Genomic DNA, 27155 nt, shown 5'->3' on the forward strand with positions numbered 1-27155 from the left:
TGAAAATTGAAATGACCCCGGTGGAGAAATAAACCATAAATTGTACTGATGGCAGCAATAATAAAGCCTTGTGAGGGTCATTTTGTGCTCCATTCAGTAAGTGTCCATCATCCGGATACATGACGTGTATTTCTATAGGTAACAATGGGCAGCGCCCTCTCCAGGGCAGATCTGGGTGTACAGGGGGGAAAGATGCTTCTATGGGGGTTATGGAGGGATTCATCCACAATGATGGATTATTGTGAGGTGTGAAATGTTAGGAGGGTCTTATAAATAAGCGATTATGGTGTGAGTTATTATTGGGGGCTGTAAATTGGCGCAGTAATGTGTATACGGTATTATAAGACTTTTTATTTAAACTGACCCAATAAAGACTATTTTATTAGACAAGTTCCAATGGTCGGATTTTGACTGTTTTTGAAATGCAGAAATGCTGCAGAATTTGCCCCTTGTCTTTTTTTAAATGGCCCTGTACTTTTTATAACAAAGGAGGTAAAAATTTATACATTGTTATAAGCACCGCCCCTGACCACACCCCTTTGTCCTGCTTTGACCCTAATAAGGTGACCAGACCTCCCATTTAGGTGGGACAGTCCCACTTTGGGATCCTGTGTCCCACTTTCTGCCAGGACCCCAGTGAGACAGCCATTTGTCCTGCTTTTGGGACATCTGGTCACCAGTAAAGTGATTACCAGCTGGGGTGCTGCAGCTCCTCGGCCGGTAATCACTATACAGCACCGCGGCCAGATACTCACACTGACGGCAGTGTGTGCATCCGGGATCCTCCTCCCCTCACTTCTCCTCATTGGTTCCACAGAAGGAAAGGAGAGGGGAGGAGGCACTGCTGTGGGCGCACACACTTCTGTTGGCAGCAGCACTGAGAGGAGCAGCGACACAGTGAAGACCAGGAAGAGGGTATGTACATGGGTCTTAGGGGAGAGCTAATACTACTGGGGCTACTGTGGGGGTCACTATTATTGCTGGGGCTGGTATAGGGGAGCGCTATTACTGCAACACCCCAGAGGGATGACCCCGGACACTTGACTACTGTGCAGAGCTGGGAGGAATAAGTGTTGGCTTGTCGCAGCGGCACTTACCAGGCTCTAGTCCCTGAGGGATAACACGTAGCAAAGGAAAGAGCAGGATTGAAGGTCACCTTCGACACCCCTAGGATAGGGAATGCCAATAAACGGGTCGATGGGGGTAGTACTTATCACTCGTGACGCCACTGTTCCCACACATAGGGTATGCTACGTGGCGGAGAAATAACACAGAGACTTGTATATAGTACCTCGGGTCCCCAGGAACAGTTAGGGCCTGGTATAACTTTATTTGAAGAAATAAAGTTTGACAAACAGATATTCAAGGCAATGCAGGTACAATTCTCTTAAGTGAAAGTAGACCTGGGAGGATACACAGGATGAAACCTGTCCTACAGTCCACATTATTGGTACGGTACCACTCCTTGACTGGGAGCACTCCGGAGGAGGAAGGGGGGTAGGGGTCACTCGACAGACACTCCGGCAGACAATTATTTACATGAAAGCTTAAACAATATCACCCAGCACGGCAGGCTTGTGGGTGTGTCTCAGTAACGTACCTTTATGCGGTGATCTTGACTCTGGACGGCAGCACAAGAAAAGCCTGTAGTGTGAATTGGTACCTGTACGGTGGTTTCCTTTATACAGAACTATTGGGAATTGCTCTCTCTCTCTAGGACAGTGGTGGCGAACCTATGGCAAGCGTGCCAGAGGCCGCTCACCACTTGTGAATACCAGCAGGGGGCACGGCTCCTCTGCTGGTATTCACTCATAGCGCTGCTAGCCACACTGATACTGGCACACACTGTGACGTCAGTGTGCAGCCGGGATCCTCCTCCCCCATCACCCACGTCTCCTCTTAGGTTCCGCGAGAGCAGGGGGAGGTGTCCGGCAGCACACTGACATCACAGTGTGTGCTGGGATCAGCGCCGAGAAGTAGCGGAGCTTCTACAAGCAGGAGGGGGTAATGGGTTTTTGGGGGGATGAGGGGCCGCTGTGGGATGTCACTATTACACTGAGGGCTGCTATGGGGTGTCACTAATTCACTGGGGCCACTGTGGGGTGTCACTAATTCACTGGGGGCTGCTGTGGGGTCTCACTATGATATTGGGGGCCGCTGTGGGGTCTCACTATTATACTGGGGCTGCTGTGGGGTCTCACTATTACACTGGGGGCCGCTGTGTGGTCTCACTATTATACTGGGGGCCACTGTGGGGTCTTACTAATATACTGGGGGCCACTGTGGGGTCTCAATATTATACTGGGGGCCGCTGTGGGGTCTCACTATTATACTGGGGGCCTCTGTGGGGTCTCACTATTATACTGAGGGCCGCTGTGGGGTCTCACTATTACACTGGGGGCCACTGTGGGGTCTTACTAATATACTAGGGGCCGCTGTGGGGTGTCACTATTATAATGGGGGCCGCTGTGGGGTCTCACTATTATACTGGGGGAGGGTGTCACTATTATACTAGGGGAGGGGGGTGTCACTATTAGCGCTGGGGCCTCTGTGGGGGTCACTATTATCGCTGGGGTGGGGATCACTATTACCGCTGGGGTATGTTTACATATGGTAGAAATGTGCAGGGCTGTTTCAAAATAGACAGCATGCAGATTTTGACTGCTTTTTGGATGTGGAAATACTGCAGAATTTTCCACAGAAATTTCCGCTGAGGACATTCTGCAGTATTTCCGCATTTAAAAAGCAGTCAAAATCTGCACGCTATCTATTTTGAAGTGGTCCTGTCCTTTTTAGAACAGCGGGGGTCAAATCATACGTTGTGATAAGCTCCACCACCTGACATGTTGGCACTTTGCGATAAATAAGTCTGTTTTGGGTTGCAGTTTGGACACTCGGTCTCTAAAAGGTTCGCCATCACTGCTCTAGGATCTTGGGACTCACTTCATTCACATCAAACCTCCAATCGCTACAGGATATCACTCCTCTTCCTCCATCTTCACCTACATGGAAGCTGAAGGTGCTTCCACGTGGCCCTGCGTTAGCACTCAGGTAGCAGTCAAGATGGAACTCCAGATGAAGACTCCCTTTCCCGCTCTCAAGGACTCCTATTTATGCCTTCACTTATACCACATGACAGACTGTTACATTCACAGGCAGACTATGGTTTTAGTCAGGCTAACCTCTCAAGCGCTGCAGCTGTGCAACACACACACTGGATATGACAGGACAAGCTTTGCACAGTGCATCTACATAGGACAAACATGTATGACATTTATGGAGGGAACCAGGATGGTGTTCTGGGCCACTACATTACTACTGAGGCTACTGTGGGGGTCGCTATTATTACTGGGGCTGATATAGGGGACACTATTAGCAATAATTTCCCCCTATATTGGCCCCAATAATAATCTTTATTTATATAGAGCCAACATATTCCCCAGCGCTTACAAAACAGGGGGTGAGAACAGATACAAGAAACAAAGATACAAAAAACACGGTTACATGTAGTAATCGATTGATGGAAACAGTAGGGGTGAGGGTCCTGCTCCTTACATACTACAGATAATGGGGTGATACAAAAGGTAAAGGGGCTGGAGATGTGTACGATATGTGAGATGCTATACACACAGACAATGGTCAGACATTAAGCCGTGTGATGGCTGAATCAGTGTGACTGCAGGGGGGCGGTTGACTCCAGCTACCAGGGATTGCAGTTGGTAGGACAGGGTGCATGTTATCAGGTGGAGTACAGAGGGTTTTGTGTGTCGAGGATTGCCTGGATAGTTTTGGGTAGCACGTTCCAGGGGACCTGTGCTACTCTGGAGAAGTCTATACACAGCTCTGCAGCACACATATTATACTCACACAGCTCTTCAGCATTAAGGTTCCCCGCACACGGGTAGAAATTCCGCGGCGGGATTTCCCGCAGAATTTTCGCCCGTGGAAGCTGCCATAGGATTGTGTTAGAAAATGCAATCCTAGGCAGACAGTTGCGTTTTGTTTGCGCAAAATCACGCGCAGAAAACAAATCGCGGTATGCTCAGAAATGTCACTCCCCGGCCGCCGGCTCCAGTCTGCGCATGCGCCGTCTGGCCGGCACATCAAAGAGCCGGAGCCGTGGGAGAGGTGAGTGCAGCACTGGTCACTGCAGGCGCTCAGGTCGGGTCCCGCTGCAAGAATTCTCGCAGTGGGATCCGACCCGGCCGTCTGCAGGCGGCCTAACACTGTACACACACAGCTCTGCAGCATGGATAACAACACATACTACTCTGCAGCACGCACAATAACACATACTGCTCTGCAGCATGCACAATATACACACACAGCTCTGCAGCATTAACACTGTACACACACAGCTCTGCAGCATGGACAACAACACATACAGCTCTGCAGCATGCACAATAACACATACTGCTCTGCAGCATGCACAATATACACACTGAGCTCTGCAGTATTAACACTGTACACACACAGCTCTGCAGCACACATTACACACAGCTCTGTAGCACACATTACACGCAGCTCTGCAGCACACACTACACGCAGCTCTGCAGCACACACTGTACGCACAGCTCTGCAGCACACACTGTGCACACAGCTCTGCAGCACACACTGTACACACAGCTCTGCAGCACACACTGTGAACATACACCTCTGCAGCACACACTGTATACACAGCTCTGCAGCACACATTACACACACAGCTCTGCAGCACACATTACACACACAGCTCAGCAGCACACACTGTGAACACACACCTCTGCAACACACACTGTACACACAGATCTGCAGCACACATTACATACACAGCTCTGCAGCACACACTGTACACACAGATCTGCAGCACACATTACATACACAGCTCTGCAGCACACACTGTATACACAGCTCTGCAGCACACATTGTACACACAGCTCTGCAGCCCACATTACACAAACTGCTCTGCAGCACACACTGTACACACAGCTCTACAGCACACATTACACACAGCTCTGCAGCACACATTGTACACACAGCTCTACAGCACACATTACACACAGCTCTGCAGCACACACTGTACACACAGCTCTGCAGCACACAATACACACACAGCTCTGCAGCCCACACTGTATACACAGCTCTGCAGCACACACTGTACACACACGGCTCTGCAGCACACATTACACACACAGCTCTGCAGCACACATTACACACACAGCTCTGCAGTGCACACTGTATACACAGCTCTGCAGCACACACTGTGAACATACACCTCTGCAGCACACACTGTATACACAGCTCTGCAGCACACATTACACACACAGCTCTGCAGCACACATTACACACACAGCTCTGCAGCACACACTGTATACACAGCTCTGCAGCACACACTGTACACACAGCTCTACAGCCCACATTACACACAGCTCTGCAGCCCACATTACACACACAGCTCTGCAGCACACATTACACACACAGCTCTGCAGCACACACTGTACACACACGGCTCTGCAGCACACATTACACACAGCTCTGCACAGCAGCACAGTGTGGTGAGCGCTGCTCCTCCTGCTGACACTTCAGCCTGCAGATCACATGACGATGACATCATGCAGCTGCCGGCTGACTAGGAAGCTGTCTACAGACATCAGGCCTGCAGCATGGGGCGCTCCGTCTTCCTCACTGTGGGCACCACCAGCTTTGATGAGCTGATCTCCTGCATGTCCTCGGAGCGGACCGTGCGGGTGAGACGTTATTACTGCCCACAGGCTGGCACTGACGCGCTGCTTCTGTCTTGCAGATGACCTGAAGCCGCCGTCTGCAGGAGGCGCTCAAGGGTCGCCGGCTGTCTTGTACATACTGAGTGTTGGGGTACCGTGATGCAAGTGTGGCTGCATGTAGCGATACCTGCTACCAGTCTGCATGTTGCGTATGTCTGCCGGCTTACCTGGATGGGCGAATCTTCTGTCCGTGTATTTCACGGACCCGTGACTGGCTACACGCTAGAGCAGTTGTCCTCACTGGCCGCATGTGCTATGTTGGTCCATGTCAGGCGAGCAGGGCATGTGATGACCACTGTCCCCGCAGATCAGACGGCTCACAGATGGCGGTCCGTCTGCTGCGCCATGCAAGATTTTCTGGTGCAGTTCGCAATGCAGATGTCTGAATGAGCCCTGCGGCTAACGTCACAGGGGCGAGTGCGATATTGGACCATGACACCACGCTCGTGCGTGCGTGCCTGCAGGGCGTAAATACTCATACGTGCGTTCCTGCAGGGCGTAAATGCTCATGCGTGCGTTCCTGCAAGGCGTAAATGCTCATGCGTGCGTTCCTGCAAGGCGTGAATGCTCATGCGTGCGTTCCTGCAGGGCGTGAATGCTCATGCGTGCGTTCCTGCAGGGCGTGAATGCTCATGCGTGCGTTCCCGCAGGGCGTGAATGCTCACCCGTGCCTCCCCGCAGGGCGTGAATGCTCACGCGTGCCTCCCCGCAGGGCGTGAATGCTCACGCGTGCCTCCCCGCAGGGCGTGAATGCTCACGCGTGCCTCCCCGCAGGGCGTGAATGCTCATGCGTGTCTTCCTGCAGCATTTTAAGTACAAGCCACGTAGCTGAGAGTCTGAACTCCTCCGCATGATATGGAAAGAATATGCTGCGGACTTGACCCTCCTGCAGATCATCAGCGCGGAGTTCATCTCCTCAAATGACGAGGAGAAATTTTGCATCAACATCCAAGTGTAACATAAGAGTTGGCACTGACATCTGTAGCGTAATATCAGCTGTGGATAATATAGCACATGTGCGCGTCGCCTACAACTGCTACATTGCTTTAGTCTAGAGGAGAGAGGTCTAAGGGGAGCATGAGTAATTTGTACGAATTCGTAAGGCCTGATGTCCACGGGCATGCACAGATTCCAAGTGCAGAAATCCGCAGTGCAACCCTCCTGTGCCCGCAGACAGGGAGATAAAAAGGCAGTTTCTCACCTCTCCGGATCCAGCGTGGGTCTCCTCTGTGCCGGCCGGATCTTCTTTCTTCTGCATGGCAGATTTGTACTGGCACGCCGGCCATTACGCCCGGCGCATGTGCAGTGCATTTTATAAGAAAAATCGCCTGCTTTCTCGCGGATCCGCAGCACCTCCGCAGTGACAGCTGTGGATGGGCCGCGGATCGGGCAGCTTCCATTGACTTCAATGGAAGCTGTCCCTGCAGGGTCCGCAGAGAAATAGAGCATGCTCATTCATCGTTCAGTCGGGGCATTTATACTGAGCGACTCGTTCAGATCCTCACTGGATGCGGAAACCTGAAGGACTTATCGGCTCATGTAAAATCCCCCTTCCAGTAGAACGGTTTAATGATCTTGCCGTTTTGACGTTTAGTCTTTTGCTCTACTAGATTCTCAAAGACCTCGGCTACGACAGACTGATTCTCCAGATTGGAAGGGGAACAGTAGAGCCCAAGTCCCACAGTACAGGCGGATTCACTGTGGACGTCTTCAGGTATAAGGACTCGCTAGCAGAAGATATCCGCAACGCTGACCTCGTTATAAGCCATGCAGGTACTTGATGCATTTTCACATGTCTAGAAGATTTTTGAGGACTAGACCTCTTTAATGTCAGAGGGAGCAGAGGAACTAGACAGGAGCAGCAAGGAACAAGACACATTTGGGAGGGAACTGTAAAATAATCAGCAGACAACATTGCGAAAAGAAAATCGATAGAGAGTTTAACTCAGGGAGTCCTGTGAGTGACGCCCCCCAGGGCTTGGACTGGGCATCTGCATGCAGAATATTATGCATGTACTTGATGAAGGCCAAAACGCGTCTACTGCTGAAATAAACATTTGGAACTACGATTGCTGCTGCCAACGGTAATCTGCTACGTTTACTGGGATTGGGGACGTCTTCACTAGAGACGCCTCCGTGAAGTAAGTTTATCTTATGCATATTTTCATCATATCATCAGATATACTGTATCCATATATTTGAGCGCTGAGGACCTTTTTCTCTTTCCTTTTTTTGTCTATATCCACTCCACCATATGTATGATTGGAGCCTCCTGTAGCTGCTCTACAGTGCACTAGGTGCCTGTATCAATCTGGGTACAGTCACCATCAGCTTGAACAAAGTGTCCACATCTATCTCTCCATTACCGATTTGAATGACGTTCTGGGATATCTGAATAAGTGAGCGCCGCCTATCTAACTTTCTGACTATTTAAAATGGGATTTCCCTGTAAAATAAGGTTGGGATAAAATCACATTTGTTCAGTGGGATAAATTAGCCCTTGAATGACTTGATATATCTATCATGAGTGACAAGGGCAGGTATGAAGCAGACTCCGAAACCAAGCGCGCTTCATATACAGCAGCTATCAGCTGTTTCTGACAGCCGTGCTGGTAGTCTAATAAGCCCTGTCTGTGGCACGGCTAATTAGTCTACCAGTAAAATCACAATATACTGCAATGCTAAAGTATTGCAGTATATTGTAAATGAAATGAAATGTTCACAAGTTTAAGCCCCCTAAATATTAGAGAAAATCCCTCTTTTCCCAGTCTTCCTGTAAAAAATTGTTACTTCTTTATTTATCCCTCGACGTCGCTGTATGAGGGCTTGTTGTTTTTTGTGGGACGAGTTATATTTTTCAATGGTGCTATTTAAAGTACTATATAATGTACTGAAAAACTTTTAAAAAATTCTAAGTAGAGTAAATAAAAAAAAAAAAAAAGACATTCCGCCACCTTTCAGTGCGTCTTGTTTCTACGGCGCGCACACTGCAACAAAAACGACATGATAACTTTATTCTATGAGTCAGTACGATTTCTACGATACCAAACTTGTATAGTTTTTTTTTTTTTTTTTTACTGTACTATTTTTTTTTCAAAGACATTTAATTTTTTTCAATTATTTTCTGCCGCCATCTTCTGCGCACGATAACTTTATTATTTTTTTGTCAACGTAGTTGAGTGAGGGCTCATTTTTTGCAGGATGTCCTGTAGTTTCCGTTAGTACAAATTCGCAATACATACGACTTTTTAATCACTTTTAAATTTTTTTTCTGGGAGACAGGGCGACTGAAAAAGTGCATTTCTGGCGTTCTTTATTTTTTTTTCAGACGACGTTCCCCATGCAGGGTAAATAATGGGAGGATTTAAATGCATTTAAAGGGTTAATAGCCGCAATCGGCCGCATGGCCCTTAGCAGCTATTGCCCGTGGGTGTCAGGTGTAGTAAACAGCTGACTCCCGCGACCTCTCTTCATACATACCCCGATGTTCTAGGACGTAAATGTACCTCCTGGAACAGGAAGGGGTTAAGAAGTTAAACAGAAAATGTAAAGTTTAGTCGACTGTGAATTTTAATAAGTTGAGGTTTGACTTAAAGGGGTTGTCCCGTGAAACAAAGTTGGGGTATACACTTCTGTATGGCCATATTAATGCACTTTGTAATATACATCGTGCATTAAATATGAGCCAAACAGAAGTTATTCACTTACCTGTTCCGTTGCTAGCGTCCTCGTCTCCATGGTTCCGTCTAATTTTCAGCGTCTAATCGCCGGATTAGACGCGCTTGCGCAGTCCGGTCTTCTTCTTTTCTGAATGGGGCCGCTCGTGCCAGAGACCGGCTCCTCGTAGCTCCGCCCCGTCACGTGCCGATTCCAGCCAATCAGGAGGCTGGAATCGGCAATGGACCGCACAGAAGACCTGCGGTCCACCGAGGGTGAAGATCCCGGCGGCCATCTTCACAAGGTAAGTCAGAAGTCGCCGGAGCGCGGGGATTCGGGTAAGTACTGGACGGTTTGTTTTTTTTATGCCTGCATCGGGTTTGTCTCGCGCCGAACGGGGGGGCTATTGAAAAAAAACAAAAAACGTTTCGGCGCGGGACAACCCCTTTAAGGATGTGGCTGACTAGTAGATTAAAAAACTGTTTCCATTGATAACCAGCAAAACTATACATAAATGTTGGGGTTCAGAACTGGACATTCCCAATCATATAGGGATCTAATCCAAACTAGCAAAGTGCTGGAACTATCAGGTAAAATCTGTATTCACTCCACATTCTTTTGTCATACTTCGCTATATACATTTTTTTTCTTTGCAGGATGCCTCTTGCGTAGGAAAGACCAGTCAACTAAAAAAAGGGGTAAAGCCAATACTAGCCCAACACTAGCGGAGGTCAATAGGAAACTCTCTTGGCCTCCGCCAGATGACTAGAGCCCCATGCATATGTTTGGCCCATACTTTATAAATGCAGAGCTCAAGGGTCAGATAGATGTCAGAAACTAGAATAACCCTTTGCAATCCAATTTTGAAATTAAGGGTTTCCTAGGGGGCTTTCTCTTTCTGCCATTATACAATGGCGCCATCTGCTGGCTAGAGCCAGTACTGCGGTATGGGCCATGCTGGAAAGGCCCCCGACAACAGAGCGGCCGGCAATATACAGTAAGAATACCCTGCAAGACGTCTTCTGACATCGGAGCTGTACAGCCTTCAATCAGAAGGTCTTCAGATGTCAGACAGTGGATTGGAAAGGGTTAGGACTTCTTTTGAAGAAACGGTCATACACCACCAACTGAAGTTCGTCAAATTTTGTATTACATTTGTTTCAGGGCTAAGAAGCTAAGAAATCACGTGTCCCGTAGACTTTCCTCACAATCGGACGCACTTTTCAATGGATTGCATCATATTGTGGTTTTCGGCTGTTGCCTAATGTTCATGTTTCTCTATAGGCGCTGGGACTTGCTTAGAAACACTCGAAGCACAAAAACCTCTTATTGTTGTCATCAATGAGAAACTAATGTCCAACCATCAGCTGGAAATTGCCAAGCAACTTAATAAAGATGGCCACCTCTACTACTGTTCATGCAGGTAGGTACCATAATGGTCACAGCAAGCCATAGCTTACTCCAGAATATACACTGAACTCTTTTGCTAATCACTGTAAGTTCTTCCCTGGCATATACCATAATGCTAAAGTGTGTAGGGACACATCCTATTAATAACAGTAGCACTCAGTTGTCCATTTTTTACTTATATTTCACATTGTACTTTTTTTTTTGCTATGTTAACCCATTCCAGTCCAATTAGTATCCTGGTCTTCCTAGGGGGCTTACTCTTTTTCTGCCATTATAGAACCACGCTATCTGCTGGCTAAAGCCAGTACTGCATGAGGTGACATGTTGGATAGGCTCCGACAGCAGAGAGGCTAGTAATATACAGTAAGAGAACCCCGACGGACGTCTTCCATCAGAGCTGTACAGCCTTAAATCATAATGTCTTCACAGGTCAGACAGTGGGTTGGAAAGGGTTAAATACAACAAAATATAATTGGGCAAATAAACAATTATAACCACAATAAAAAGAAATTGGGACGCTGTGTGATATCTAAATAAATGTAAAGAAAAGAATACAATAACTTGGAAATCTCATATAACCACATTGTAGTCACAGTAGAACATAGAACATGTATCAGAATGGGGAAGGGAAACACTTTTCCGTTTCATTAAAAAAAAAAAAAAATTAACTCATTTAGAAATTGATGGCGGCAACACATCTCACAAAAGTTGGGAAAGCATTAACAAAAGGCTGGAAAAGTAAGTGGTACTAATGAGAAACAGTGGGTGGGTCACACGACCATGTATAAAAGAGTATATTAGAGAGGCAGAGTCTCTCAGAAGCAAAGATGGTCAGCAATCTGTGAAAAACTGTGTCTAAAAGTTGTGGAACAATTTCAGAAAAAAGGTTCCTCAACATTAAAATTGTGAAGACTTTGAATATCCCACCCAGAGGTGTAACTAGAAGCTTCCGGGCCCCAATGCAAAACCTGTAACAGGGCCCCCAACTGTAATGCTTTATTCATAGTACTGAGCTCCCTATATGCAGAAGAGAGGCCTTATGGGCCCCCTAAGGCTCCTGGGCCCGGGTGCAATCACATCCCCTGCATCCCCTATAGTTACGCCAGTGTATCCCACCATCTAGAGCACATAATACCATCAAAAGATTCAAAGAATGTGGAGAAGTTCATGTGCACAAGGGACAAGGCAGATGGTCAGTATTGTATGCTTGAGGTCTGCAGGCCCTCAGGCGTCACTGCATTAAACACAGGCATGATTCTGTAATGTAAATCACTGCATGGGCTCAGGAATACTTCCAGAAGTCATTGCCTGTGAACACAGTTTGCTCTGTAATCCACAAATGTAAGTTAAAGCTGTATCATGCAAAAAAGAAGCCATATGTCAGCACAATCCAGAAATGCCGGCGTCTTCTCTGGGCCAAAGGTAATTTAAAATGGACTGAAGCAAGATGAAAACCTGTTCTGTGGCCAGATGAACCAAAATTTGAAATTCTTTTTGGAAACCACGGACGCCGTGTCCTGCAGACTCAAGAGGAAAGAGACCATCCAGCTTATCAACGCACAGTTTAAAAGCCTGCATCTCTGATGGTATGGGGTTACATCCAAACAATGTCTCCAGTCCTGCAGTCCAGACCTTTCCCCAATAGAAAACATTTGCCTCGTTATGAAATGAAAAAAAACAGCTAAGACGACCCGGGACTGCTGAGCAATTAAAATCCTAGATCAGACAAGAATGGGACAACATTCCTCTCCCAAAACTCCAGCAATTGGTCTCCTGACTTCCCAGACATTTACAGACTGTTGTAGAACGAAGAGGAGATACCACTACAGATGAGCGAGCACGCTCGGTAAGGTCAGTTACTCGAGCGAGCATCGCTCTTCTCGAGTAACTGCCTTTTCGTCCAAGCATGCTCGGGGGGGGGGCGGTGGGGAGCACGGGGGAGAGTAAGAGAGATCTCTCTCTCCCCCCGAGCATGCTCAGACGAGAAGGCAGTTACTCGAGGAGAGCGATGCTCGCTCATCTCTAGATACTACACAATGGTAGACATGGCTCTGCCCAATTTTTGTGAGATGTGTTGCTGCCATCAATTTCTAAATATTTTAAGTAAAATGTCTCGCTGTGACCCTCTCATATGTTCTACTGTGAATAGAATATGGTTATATGAGATTTCCAAATCATTACATTCATTTTTTTTTCTTTAGCTTTATCTATATTTTACACAGTGTCCTTTCCAAACATTTTTGGAATTGGGGTTGTAACAGTCAAAAAGATTTCAACAAATGCATCAATATAGCACAAAAAATATAGTACATTTCACGGTGGTATTGCAAAAGTACACAAGTATGAAAAAAGAACGTTCCCACACACTTTTGCATTATCCACACACACAGCAAGTCCCTTTCATAGTGTATTCTTGACACTACAGTAAATGTTGTAAAAGTAAACTCTGCTTCCACATAATGAATTCACTGGTCTTTCCCGGTTGGTTCAACTGTTCTCGCTTCCAGTCAGTTTTATACTGTAGATAAATATACCATTTATGTGATTTTTGAGCTATTTTTGTGTGGCTGCAAAACTATCATTGTAATTTCCACATTGAGCACTAGATGTCAGTATAATCTGCATTTCCACAAGGCTGCGGTGCTTCTCAGCTGTACTATTTATTGTGAATGCCATTATATACGTTATCGGAGGTGTAGCTAGGTTTACCTGCACCCAGGGCAAAAATTAATTTGGCGCCTGCGGCCCTCCCCCAATATTACAGGGCCTCCATTGCTGAATTCTGTTAAAATAGAGGACAAAATAGCCCTATTTGGACAGAAACTGAACAGACCCCATTAGGGTCAATGGGATCCATTCAGTTCCATCATGACCTAGATCAGTTTTCCTGCTCCCAAAACAGAACCAACAATGCCCATCATGTATATAAGCCTTAAAATGTACCCCTATAGATAGCTAGAAGGAGCCATTGCTCACTTGCTTATTATGGGCCCATAGACTTTCTATTGAGATCATCATCGGGTAGCGAGCTGCAGCAGCGTCTGAACAAGCGCTTCCAATGGCTCTTTTTAGAGGGAAGTTTCTCACCTTTGTCATCAGTAATCAACAGTAATTAGTTAACTCGCTAAGTGTTGGGCTCAGTTGGCCGCAGATTAGTAGCACTGAGCAGCAATCAGCTGTTTAGTGCCAGGAGGCCAGAGGAGGCACAGGTGCAGTGGCAAGCTTCCTATGCCGGGCTTGGGGGCTGCTGGTCAGACAGCACCGTACTTCTATGTAAATATGCCAGGGTGGGCTCGGGCAGTTATGCGGTAGGTCAGAAGCAATAAAGTGTTTTTTGGTGCTGTGTTGGGTTGTGCAGCCGGTGCTCCCTCCCCCTCCCCGCTAATATCACATATTAGCAAAATAGTGACCTGAAACACATGCATACTGCCATGTCATGCACAGATAATAGTCATTTAGGCCTTTAAACATAAAGCAATTTTTAATTTCTCCTGTACGAGTATCCAGTATAATCTCCAGAGGCTGCACATCACTAGCACCGATGATTGTCAAACACTGTTTAATCCACAGTTTACTAATCCATACAGCTTACTTATTAGAAATGTTAAAAATGCAACAATTTACATAGTCTGCCCGCTGCTACCTTGTATGTTCTTGTGATAAGCATTCGTTTGGTGCTTACTAGAGTGGAAACATAACCATTAATAGGAACCTACATTAGGGTATATATAAGGTGGTGCAGAAGTAGCAATAAGATATTTAATGCAAGTACAAAACCGGTTCAATGACATAAATGGTAACAAATGGATACAAAACTTTAAGTTTTAAGCAATGCCGGCTGTCACAGGGGTTGGATACACTGGGGTTGTAGTGGAAGCCTAGGCTCTGACCCTCGTGTAGTGGCCGGCACTTGTCATTATAGTCTCTGCTCTCATTTAAATCAGTGAGCATTGAACCTGCAATTATAAGCAGCAGCCACTACAGAGGGGTCGGAGCAGCGGCTTGCACTCTAACCCTGGGACCAATAGGATTCCTGCCCAGACCAACACATATGTACTGCTGTTATCTACCTCGCTTGTCACTTCAGGGTCTTCAGGTCACCAATAAATACAATTGTGTCTGCTCTGAAGAATTTGTATATAGGAGATTGTTAGACCCTTCTTTTTTGAGGGATCTATTATAAAAATAGTTACTTTTCTTTTCTTATTCCCATTTGTTACAATTTATGTCATTGCGTTAGTTTTGTACTTGCATATGATATCATTACTTCTGCACCGCCCTGCATATATGTGTTAACCTTCCAGGGAAGCTTTATTCCACATTTGCGCCCGTTTCTCTTCTCCATTCAGTTGTAAAAACCATTATTGCTTGAGACAGTAATACTTGACTCTTCTTTTGCCCTAGCACCCTAGAGAGCACACTGAAGACGTTGGACCTGTCATCTTTGAAAGTTTTTCCCCCAGGACACCCGGAAAGATTTGCAGATTTTCTGGATAAAGTTGTTGGACTTCGATAGCAGTAAAAAAAAATGGACTGTTAAAAGTACTCTGTAAGACTTGTAAATACGAGGCCGACTGGGACGGCAGTCCAGATCTATTCATGAAGTTGGGAACGCCTGGCAGCTACTTTTGAATCTTATTGAACATATATTCTCTCTTAGAAATAATGTCCAAAATGATATCTATCAGTCGTGTCCAACTTTATATGCTGTGTAACCAAAATCAACAAGTTCCAGCTTTGGGATGCTTTCCCGCACCGGTGCTGGATTACTTGGGCCGCTGCAGGAAGAGTCGTCTGGAAGCCCACTGCCATTCTGGGGCTTTCTGGCTCTATGTAAAAGAAACCTGTATTGTGAAAACGTCTAATATACTTTGTTGGCATCTACAACATGTCCAGCCTGGTCTGAAATACACACTCATTTTTCAGACAACTTGTGCTTATGTGATAGCCAGTGTGATAATTAGAAAACTACTTTTTATTTACCTAAAATAAGGTTTTTGGGCTGAAAAATCCCTCTAAGACAGTGGTTGTGAACCTATGTGCCAGAGGCGGCACGCAGGGCCCTCCCTGCTGGCACACCCCGCCATCGGCTGCTCACCACTTGTGAATACCGGCATGGGCCGCGGCTCCCCTGCCGGCATTCACTCAGTGCCGCTGCTAGCAGCGCTGATGCCGGCAGCATATTAACTTTTTATTCCCCACTTCTGCCATAATCAACAATTCCAGCAACCTGATTGGTTGTTTGGGTTGACTGATTCACCAATCAGTTGCTGGAATTGATGATTAGGGCAGAAGTGGGGAAGAAAAAGTTAATATACCGGCGCACACTGAGACGTCAGTGTGCAGCCGGGATCCTCCTCCCTCTCTACCCCGACGTCTCCTACTACTTGGTTCCGCGAGAGCAGGGGAGGAGGCGTCCAGCAGCACACTGACGTCACAGTGTGTGCGGGGATCAGTGCCAGCAGCAACGCCGTGCAGAAAAGGAACGGGGCTTCCAGGAGGAGGAGGAGGGGGTAAGTATATGGGTCTTGGGGAAGGGGGGTGGGGGTGTCACTACTACACTGGGGGCTGCTGTGGGGTGCCACTACTGCACTGGGGGCCGCTGTGGGGTGCCACTACTGCACTGGGGGCCGCTGTGGGGTGCCACTACTGCACTGGGGGCCGCTGTGGGGTGCCACTGCTGCACTGGGGGCCGCTGTGGGGTGTCACTGCTGCACTGGGGGCCGCCGTTGGGAGGGTTGCTATTATTGCTGGGGCTACTGTGTGTGTGTGGGGGGGGTCACTGTTGCCGCTGGGGTAGGGGTCACTATTACCGCTGGGGTATGTTTACATGTGGCAGAAACGGGCAGGGCTGTTTCAAGTTACACAGCAGATTTTGACTGCTTTTTGGATTCAGAAATGCTACAGAATTTTCCACAGAAATTTCCGCTGAGCACATTCTTCAGTATTTCTGCATCCAAAAAGCAGTTACAATCTGCATGCTGTCTATTTTGAAACAGCCCTGTCCTTTTTATAACAATGGAGGTAAAATCATACGTTGTGATAAGCTCCGCCTCCTAACATGTTGGCACTTTGGCATAAATAAGTCGGTTTTGGGTTGCAGTTTGGGCACTCTGTCTCTAAAAGGTTCGCCATCACTGGTATAGGCGAACACCTGAAAAAGTTGTGTACCAAGAGTATAGGCGAACCCCTGAAAAAGTTGTGTACCAAGAGTATAGGCGAACCCTAGAAAAATTTGTGTACCAAGATTATCGGCGAACCCATGAAAAATTTGTGTACGAAGAGTATAGGTGTACCCCTGAAAGATTTGTTTACCCAGAGTGCAGGTAAACCCCTTAATTTTTTTTTTTTAACATACAGCTCGTACTTTCTTAATTTGCTAACAGAGCCTGGAGGCAGCCCTCCGAAAAAAAATTGTTTTTACAGAGCCTTTTGGCCCTCTAAAGAATTGGCTGTTCAGCGTGCTGACATACTGGATTAGGAGGAGGAGGAAGATCAGAGAAGGATAAACCAAGCTACTTCTACCCTTTTTTGGGGTGATAGAGGGTGCATGGTTCTCCAGTTCAAACTTAAAGAATCTTTATGTTAAGCTGCTTTCCACCGGTGGAGAAGAGAAGTCTGGGGAAATCCAGGCTTTGTTCATCTTAATAAGTGTAAGCCTGTCGGCGCTGTCAGTTGACAGGCGGGTACGCTTATCCGTGATGATTCCCCCCAGCAGTACTAAACACCCTCTCTGACAAGACGCTAGCGGCAGAGCAGGCCAGCACCTCCAGGGCGTACAGCGCAAGTTCGTGCCACATGTCCAGTTTTGACACCCAATTGTTCTATGGAGCAGAGGGATCACGGAGGACATTGGTACGGTCAGCTATGTACTCCCTCACCATCTTTTTACACTGCTCCCTCCTACTTAGCCTAGACTGGGGAGTGATGACACAGTCTGGCTGGGGAGCCATAAAACTGGCAAAGGCCTTGGAGAGTATTTGCCCTGCCTGCGCTGGACATGCTGCCTGTTCCCCTCATCTCCCCTGCTAGTTGGCCCTCTGAACTACGCCCTCTACCACTAGCGTTGTGAGATGTGAAGTTTAGTATCAGCTTTTCCACCAGGGCCTTGTGGCATTGCATCACTCTCATACTCCTTTCCTCTTCGGGAATGAGAGTGGAAAAGTTCCCCTTATACCGTGGGTGGAGAAGGGTGAACACCAAGTAATCCGTGTTGGCCAGAATGCGTCTAACGTGAGGGTCACAGGAAAGGCAGCTTAACAGGAAGTCAGCCATGTGTGCCAGAGTCCCAGTACACAACATATCGCTGTCCTCACTAGGAGGATGACTCTCAGCCTCCTCCTCGTCTTCAGCGCATACACGCTGAACAGATGTGAGGGAAGTAGCATGGGTACCCTCTGCAGTGTGGGCAGCAGTCTCTTCCTTCTCCTCCTCCTCCAATACGCACTGAGAAAGACGTGAGGGTGGTCTTGCTATCAAGTGACGTATTGTTATCCCCTATCTCCTGTTCTATCCGCAAAGCATCAGCCTTAATGCTTAGCAGCAACCTCAGCAGGCAAAGCAGCGGGATGGTTACGCTGAAAATGGCCGCATTGCTGCTCACCATTTGTGTAGACTCCTTAAAGTTTCCTAGAACCTGACAGATTTCTGCCATCCATACCCACTCTTCTGTGAAGAAATGTGGAGGTTGACTACCACTCCAACGGGCATGTTGCAGCTGGTATTCAACAATTGCTCTACGCTGCTCGTTAACCCTGGCCAACATGTGCAAAGTTGAATTCCAGCGCGGGGGCACGTCGCATAACAGTCGGTGAGCTGGCAGCTGGAAGCGCTGTTGAAGTGTCCTGAGGGGGGCAGTATCTGTGGTGGACTTTCTGAAATGTGCGCAGACGCGATGCACCTTGCTCAGCAGCTCAGACAAATTGGGGTAGTTTTTAAGAAAGTGCCGAACCACCAGATTGAACACGTGGGCCAGGCATGGCACGTGTGTTAGTCTGCCAAGCCTCAGAGCCACCACCAGGTTATGCCCATTGTCCCACATGACCATGCCTGGTTAGAGGTTCAGCAGCGAAAGCCACAGATCTGTCTGCTCCGTCAAACCCTTTAACAGCTCTTGGGCGGTGTGCCTCTTGTCACCTAAGCTCAGGGAGTTCAGCACGGCCTGTTGACGCTTCCCCACGGCAGTGCTGCAGCGCCTCAAGCTACCAACTGAAGGCGACGTGTTCACAGATGGTAATTGAGAGGTGGAGGAGGATGAGGAGGAGGTGGCATAATAAGCCGGAGAAACCATGACCGAGGTAAGACCCGCAATTCTCGGAGTAGGTAGCACCTGAGCGGACCCAGGGTTGGACTCAGTCCCAGCCTCCACCAGGTTAACCCAATGTGCCGTCAGGGAGATGTAGTGTCCCTGCCCACCAGCACTTGTTCACGTGTCGGTGGTTAAGTGGACCTTCCCAGTAACTGCGCTGGTGAGGGCACGGTTGATATTCCGTGACACGTGCTGGTGTAGGGCGGGGACGGCACAGCGAGAAAAATAGTGGTGACTGGGGACTGAGTAGCTATATGGCAGCATCTCCAGGCTCAGCAGTTTGCTGATATGCACGTTTAGCGATTGTGCATGTGGGTGGGTGTATATTTGCGCTTGCGCTCTAATGCTTCTGTTACGGGCAGCTGAACACTGCGCTGGGACACATTGGTGGAAGCAGTGGAGGACCGTGCAGCCGAAGGGGTGGATGCAGGGTGGGAGACGCTCGTGCCTGCGTCCTGGGAGGGGGATTGCATCTCAGTGCCAGCATGTGAGACGGGGGAAGAGGGGGTATATAGTGTTCGCTTGAAGCCCAAAATACACTGTAAACTGTGTACAGTCTTGTTCGATACTGTGGAGTGACAGGAAGCACACAGGGGTATATAGCGTATGCTTTAAGCCCCAAATATACACTGTAAACTGCATATAGTCTTGTTAGGTAGTGTGGAATGACAGGATGCACACAGGGGTATATAGCGTTCGCTTTAAGCCTCCCCCAAAAAATATTAACTGCATATAGTCTTGTTAGATAGTGTGGAATGACAGGACGCACACAGGGGTATATAGCGTTCGCTTTAAGCCCCCCCAAAAAAACTGGAAACTGCTTACAGTCAAGTTAGATAGCATGCATCGACAGGACACACACAGGGGTATATAGCGTACGCTTTAAGCCCCCCCAAAAATACAAAAATGAAAAATGAGGAGTTTTGTTACTACCTATCTAGTCTCTGTACACCACTAGCAGTATACTGCATAAACCCGGTAACAGTATGCAGTATACAGCCGGGATGCTTGTGAATGGTTGGTGCGCACTACTGCTCCCAGCCAGCCAAACTGCTAAAGCACAATAGTACAGTTGTAGTCCTAAAAAGAACTGTTGGGTTCTTGCACAATGGATCCCTGCCTACACGCTCCTTCTAAACTACACTAGCACTCTCCCTGATTGACAGCAGCTCTGTCCCTCGCCTAATCCAGCCTCCGTGTGAGGCGAGCATCAGGTGACCTGAGTTTTTATGCTCGTAGGTCACCTGATCTGGCCAGCCTCGTAGTGCTCGCTCGAGTAACGAGTACTCTCGAGTATGCTACTGCTCGACAGAGCACCAAGCTCTGACAAGCATGCCCGCTCATCTCTAGTTATAATCATTAATAACCTCAGAAGGATGAGTGATCCCAGGATTATTCTGATTACCAGATTGGAGTCAGGAAGGAATTTTTCTCCCTAAAATAGAGATAATTGGCTTCTACCTCATTGAGTTTTTTTGCCTTCCTCTGGATCCACATTGAGGGTTAATAGGCTGAACTGGATGGACAGATGTCTTTTTTCGGCCTTATATACTATGATATTATGAAATGGCCAACCATGTAATAATTGGACAGACCAACTCCACTGAGCAGCTCTCCACCCTGGATCATGGGGGCTGGATGCTGCTCTGAGTCCCCTTCAATTATATCCATTTTTAACCCCTTAAGAACCAGGCTGTTTTGTACCTTAAAGACCAGACACTTTATGGATGTTGACCATGTGGTGGTTTAATGCCCTATTTTTTTTCCCTTAGCTACCAAAATTTTTTTTCTGCCTTTTTTACTTCCGTGACATATAGGACTACTTATTAATATCTTTTTCACTGACTTTTTTCCTGTTTTTTTTAGTTTTATTAGGGGTAAAAAGCTAAAAAAGGAATTTTTTAACATTCATAGTTGTTTTTTTTAATTAGTATAATTACCCTAAAATAAAGTACGGTATCGGGCTCCTCATTTTGTTTTGGATGTTTTGATATATAATATGTATTCTTGAATTACAGGGCGCATACGGCGACTGTTTTAGTTGGCGTTGGCTTTGGGTCATTTTCTTTTTCTTATGTATAGATTTTTAGTTTATTCTGTAATTTTTTTTTTTACTTAATTCCTGTAACTATTTTCTTTGCCATCATATAAGACCTCTGGAGGACATTCATATGGTCTTTTTTTTTCATTACACTTTTCCACTGTAACTGGTGCTCCTATGGATCCCCCAGCTACAGTGGAAAACATCGTCACTAACAGAGCTGAACAGGGTCTGATAGGACCATGCAGCCCTTCTGTAACAGTGGGACCTGGCAGTCACATGATCGACGGCTAGCGTAGTGGAAGAAACACTTCCACTTTTTAGTACATAGCGCTCATTGAGCGCTATGTTCCAGGGAAAGGAGAAGGCAAAAGTGGTTAAAAAGTGCTTCTCCCTTCTCCTCTGGGTCCTCGGCTGTGACTAACAGCTGACAATCTGATCTGCTCCTGCTTCATTGCAGAACAGAGGCTTTAATCTTGCACCATACATCTGCTATCGGGCGGAATTAAAATCCAGGACCAAGCACTGTATATTTACTGCGCTTAGTCCTTAGTAAGACATATGGATAGCAGTTCTCTTTGAGGTGCTTCCACTCATACTGCCATATTGTGCCACTTTCTAGATTGCCAGTACTCACTGAATGCTATACCGTGCCCACAGAAAGCTGTAAAGTAAGGGCATAAACACATGAGCGTGTTTTTCTCCCCTTACATGGCCGGGAAAATCACCGCCGCATAAAAGGGAAAAGGAAATCGCTGATTTCAATGGGATTTCGGAGGTTTTGTTTTCACTTTCGGGATTTCTCAGCTGTGAATACTACGGCTGAGAAAAGATAGGACCGGCCCTACAGTAAATACTGCGTGTGCTGAAGATCGGGTGGCACCTATCTTCCCGCGGCTTTTTTCAAACTCGTGCACTCTGGCGCGGAGTTTAAAAGGCCGGCGAAGAAATTCCCCTCAGTCAGATGCAACTTCGCACCGAAGCGGTGAGCGCTGTTACACCTACGGCAGGGTGTGTGTCCGCAAATACTGCTAGTGCCATACTCTCCCCAATAGCATCAGTGTGCAGGCTGTGAGTCCTCCTTCACTTATGCCCCATTTACACGGGACGACTGTCCGCTAAACGATCTGTAGGAGCGGGTGATGTCACGGCTAATCATTAGCGCTCGGGCAGATCACTGCTGAGTATCGCTGACTTCTGGCTCAGCGCTTTACATTCCATGTGAGCGTTTAGACGCAGCGAGAAGTCAGCGAACCAGCGATGATTTGTATACTGGTTGAAAGTGAGCGACAAATGAAAAGTAAACGAATAGTAAACAATTAGTAAACGATGGGTTTGAGGTTAGACGTAACGATCATTGCGCATTTTGTTCATTTGAATGAATTTTGCAGGAAAATTGTCCCTTGTGGATGCTGCTTCACACACAGCCGCAGTGCGCACGGAGAGACAAGAAGAATAGCGCCTACATCTGTAGTAACAAGGCATTACCCACAAGCATCTCGACTTCCCTGCAGTCTGACATCTCCTGCACCACAGGGTAGTCATGCTGCCCTCTGGTGGGCAGACGGATGAAGAGCAGGGATAAAAACTGTTTTCCACACAAACCCACTTTTTATGGAAAACATATATCCATAATAGGTATCACCACTATTGTAATCACTGGAACTATAAAATATTGTCATTTACCCCAACAGTCAATGATGTACAGGAAAAAAAATACAATGTCAGAATCGCTGTTTTTGTTCATTGGGATGGTGAAAAACATGCAATAAAAAGACGAAGACAATGTCACATGCACCCCAGAATGACACCAATGGAAACTACAACTCATCTCGCAAAAAAAGAAAAAAAACACAGATTCCGCACAGCTCCTTTAGTGGAAAAATGAAAAATGTTATGTGTTGTGGAATGGGCGATGCAAATACAATAGTTTTTTTTTGTTTGTTTATTTTAAGTAATTTAAAAAAAGATTTCATTGGGTTTTTATTAAAACTGGAAATATTTCCATTTATTTCTCTTCCATTTGACGGCGCTATTTGTTCTTTTTGAAAAAAAAATGGAACAAAGAAGAGGGGGCGGGAGCTCCGTGCACTGCTCCCACTCCCATTCCATCCTGCCTCCTCCCCCTGCAGAGAGGGACAGCGTATATCGTCCGGGCGTGAAAACCCGACCGATATACGCTTGTCTGAATAAGCCCCTGGGCCTGTGTCCCACGACCGTATTTGCGCAGCAATCAATAGGCAATGAATAAAACCCATTGATTTCAGTGGATTCGTTCCCATAAGCGTATTTTTCATGCTCATTTCGGTCATGCAAGAAGATACGCAGCGCGCTCTATTTTGGCGCTCCGGCTCCATAATGTATGGTCAGTAACGTCACCGGGGCTTCTGGCCTGGTGACGGCCTGTAAACTGGTCACATAAGTAGAATCCCCAGCCTGTGAAAGGGCTGACAGCCCAGGCGAAGGATCGCAGAGTTTCTCATTATTTTCAATGGGAGACCTTGCATCGCGTGCCCCTAGCATCTGGTGTGATGCTGCTGCTGGCCCAATTGAAAGCAATGGGTGCTGCAATGCGAGAGCACGTAGCACGATAGAACTTGCCGCGATTTGTTTCCTGCATCGCATCACAGTGCCATTCAGGAAATCATCGCTCATGTGTCTGACCTGATTCAAAAGAATGGTCTTCATATCTGTGCGTCTCACAATACACAAATCTCATGCGATTTTCTCGCCCGTGTGAAGGCAGCCTGAGGTGATAAAATCGCGCAAAATTTGTGCATTGCAAGACGCACAAATGTCGCACAAATATAAACCGCATTCCTTTGAATGGGGCCGCACACATGAGCGATGTTTTCTCGCATGGCACCGCGATGCGATGCTATGTGGTTAAGCAAATCGAGGCACGTCCTGTCTTGTGCGTGCGCAGCATCGCACCACCTACTGTTTTCAATGGGGACGGTGGCAGCATCGCCACGAGGCTCTCACATGGTGGGGAGCGCGATATCGCACTCGCCAGTGGGGAGGAGCCCTTAGGGTACATTCACACAAGATAAATCAGGGTTTTCACTGCAGAAAACCGGCTGCAAATCTGCATTGGTCAAAATCTGCAACTAAATGGTGTGGATTTGGTTGCAGTTTTTGGAGCAGATCGGCTGCGAATTTTAACCCTTTTAGGCTGGGTTCAGACAGGGCAGATTTGCCGCAGTTTTGCCGTGGATTGCCGTTGCATATCCGCACTGCGGCAAAACCGCTGCGTTTGCAGTGCAATGCAGCACAAATGAGATTTGCCAAAAAGCTGTTCTCACAGGACGTTTTTTTTTCCACACAGCCGCATTGCAGAAATGCAACTGCGTCGTGGTTGCAGTATGTTCATTCTTTGGTCTTTTCCGCAGCGCTTTTTTATCCATAGACCTCTATGGACGCAGCCAAAACCGCACCAAATACGCGACAAAAAGTAAAAAAACGCTGCGGAGAAAAACGCTTGCGGATTTTTCCGCACGAAAATCTGCAGCAAAATCCGCAAGCCCAAATTAACCTTTGAAGTGGTTTTGCCGCAGAAGCATTTCTTCTGCGTCAAAACCGCAACGGAAAAACCGTGGAATATCCGCCCTGTGTGAACCCAGCCTTATTGAATGGGTTGAAATGGGTAACAGAAATCTGCAATATAAATAGGCATGCTGCACATGTGCTGAGGATATTAAAATTCTCCCCCACACGGCTTGTACTGTAAATGCAGTGGATTTGCATAGTATTTGCCCTATGTGTGAAGCGGTCGTGGGCATCTATTACACAGCAACCTTTCTTCCTTGCAAAACGGAGGCGGAGAAACACTGATTATGGCCGGCACCTGGACTCCTCATATTGTATGAGTAAGGCCCCCTGCACACGGGCGGTAATTCTGCAGCGGGATTTCCCGCAGAATTTCCACCTGCATTACAATACGCAATCCTATGCAGACGGCAGCGATTTGTCCGTGTGAAAATGCACGCAGAAAACAAATTGCGGCGCGCTCTATTTCTGTGTCGGTCTGGCAGAGCGCCGCACAGAAATGTCACTCCCGGGCCGCCGGCTCAGCTCTGTGCATGGGCCGGCTGGCCGGCACCCGGCACATCACAGAGCCAGAGCCACGGGAGAGGTGAGCGCCACACTGGTCCCTGCAGGGGCTCAGGTCGGGTCCCGCTGCAAGAATTCTCGCAGCGGGATCCGACTCGGCCGTCTGCATGTGGCCTAAGGGCTCCTACACACTTGTGTTTTTTTAACGCTGCATCTCACTGTTTTTTTTCACGCAATTGTCAATGGGACTTTCTAATGTTAAAAACGCATCGCACAAAAATTGCGAAAGCACAAACTTGCGTTTTTAACATTAGAAAGTCCCATTGACAATCGCGTAAAAAAAACGCAGCGATATCGCAGCGTTTAAAAAACGCAAGTGTGTGGGAGCCCTAAGGCTGGGTTCACACAGGGCGGATTTAGCGCGGTTTTGCCGCAGCAGATCCGCCCGCAGCCGCTAATCTCGGGATTAGCCAGCCATGTGGACGAGGTTTCTCAGAAACCTCGTCCACACGGGAAGGCTAATCCGCTGCGGTAAATCCGGCTGAAACCGCGGCTGCGGCCGCCGCAGCCGCGGTTTCAAAAGAAGCAGCATGTCTATTTACCTTTTCTTTTTTGTTTATTTATGTCACGGCCGCGCTCTCCTCTATGGGAGAGCCGGCCGCAACGGAAAAGCGAGCGGCTGGGCCGCTTCAAAGCCGCCGCGGCTTAAACCGCGGCAGTTCTCCCAGCGGAAATCTCACGGTTTTTGCTGCGGCCAACCCGCGAGATTTCCGACGGGAATCCGCCCTGTGTGAACCCTGCCTAAAGGACCTTTCACATGAGATAGAATTACACCGCAGGACGCAGCCAAATCCACTGCTGTTGAACGCCGCACCAAAACCCGCAGGTCCAACTGCAAATTGTGCAAATCACTGGCAGAATTTGGCTATTTTTAATTCTGCATCAAAATCTGCAGGATAACAGCCCGGATTGTGGCTCTGGATCCCCCGCAGGAGGCTGTATGCAGCAACGCTGCTGAGGAATATTCCATCCTGTGTGAAAGGCCCTTACTGATTTTCCCACAACTGCCCTACATGGACACAACCTTTCTGTGAAGTTCATCTGTGTAGGTGATTGTAGCAGGACTCGGGCTCGGGTCCCCACAGCTGCCAGTCTGAGTGCTCGCTAATTCCACTAGCACAGCTGAGCCCAAGTGGATTTCACATCCCGGCCAGTGCAGCCGCCTGTACTGCAGCCTCCGCCGTATGAACGTGTGTGATGTAAGCGACGAGACTTATTACACCCTGGTATATAAATATGACCTCTTGGGCTGGGTTCACACGCTGCAGATTTGCTGCAGTTTGCCGTTGCATATCCGCTCTGCGGCAAAACTGCTGCGTTCGTAGTGCAATCCAAATGTGTTTGGCCAAAAAGCTGTTCTCACAGGGTGAAATTCTTCCGCACTGCGGAAATGCAGCAGCGGCGTGGTTTTAGAATATGCAGCATGTCAATTGTTTTAGATTTTCCGCAGCGTTTTTTTTGCCCATAGCCTCCACGGACGCAGCAAAATCCGCTGCAAAAGTAAAAAAGCGCTGTGGAAAAAGACTCTTGCAGAATTTCCACGCCAAAAAAGCGGCCAAAAAGAACCTTTGAAGTGGTTTTGCTGCAGAAGCAATTTTTCAGCGGCAAAACCGCGGCAAATCCGAGTGGTGACCGATAACCCACAAGTGCCCAAATATCATATAGCAAAACGGTAGCCATTACTGCAAATGACCCCTCAAAACCGCGACTCGACCACGAGAAATATTTGTATCGTTACTTGACCCAGAAGTGGATAGAAAGAAGCGGAAGTATAAAGCAAGGCCGTGTCATTGGGCCGCCGCGGCTCTAGGTCAGAAATTACGTGCATTTCCAGCCTTTTTGCTATTTTCCGTACCGCCCTCTG

The 27155-nt window shown here is 47.5% G+C and overlaps 1 protein-coding gene across 1 annotated transcript in view; it reads left to right on the plus strand.

Moving 5' to 3' along the window:
- Positions 1-5590: 5590 nt before the first annotated feature.
- ALG13 (ALG13 UDP-N-acetylglucosaminyltransferase subunit) overlaps positions 5591-27155 on the plus strand; it is a 69881-nt gene continuing 48316 nt past the window's right edge. The window contains 4 exon segments of the mRNA XM_066582113.1: positions 5591-5726; positions 7373-7535; positions 10704-10842; positions 15234-15344. Of these exon segments, the coding sequence (XP_066438210.1) occupies positions 5643-5726; positions 7373-7535; positions 10704-10842; positions 15234-15344 (497 nt within the window). The 5' untranslated portion in view covers positions 5591-5642.

Source organism: Eleutherodactylus coqui, chromosome 10 (assembly GCF_035609145.1).
Source record: "Eleutherodactylus coqui strain aEleCoq1 chromosome 10, aEleCoq1.hap1, whole genome shotgun sequence".
Lineage (NCBI taxonomy): Eukaryota > Metazoa > Chordata > Amphibia > Anura > Eleutherodactylidae > Eleutherodactylus > Eleutherodactylus coqui.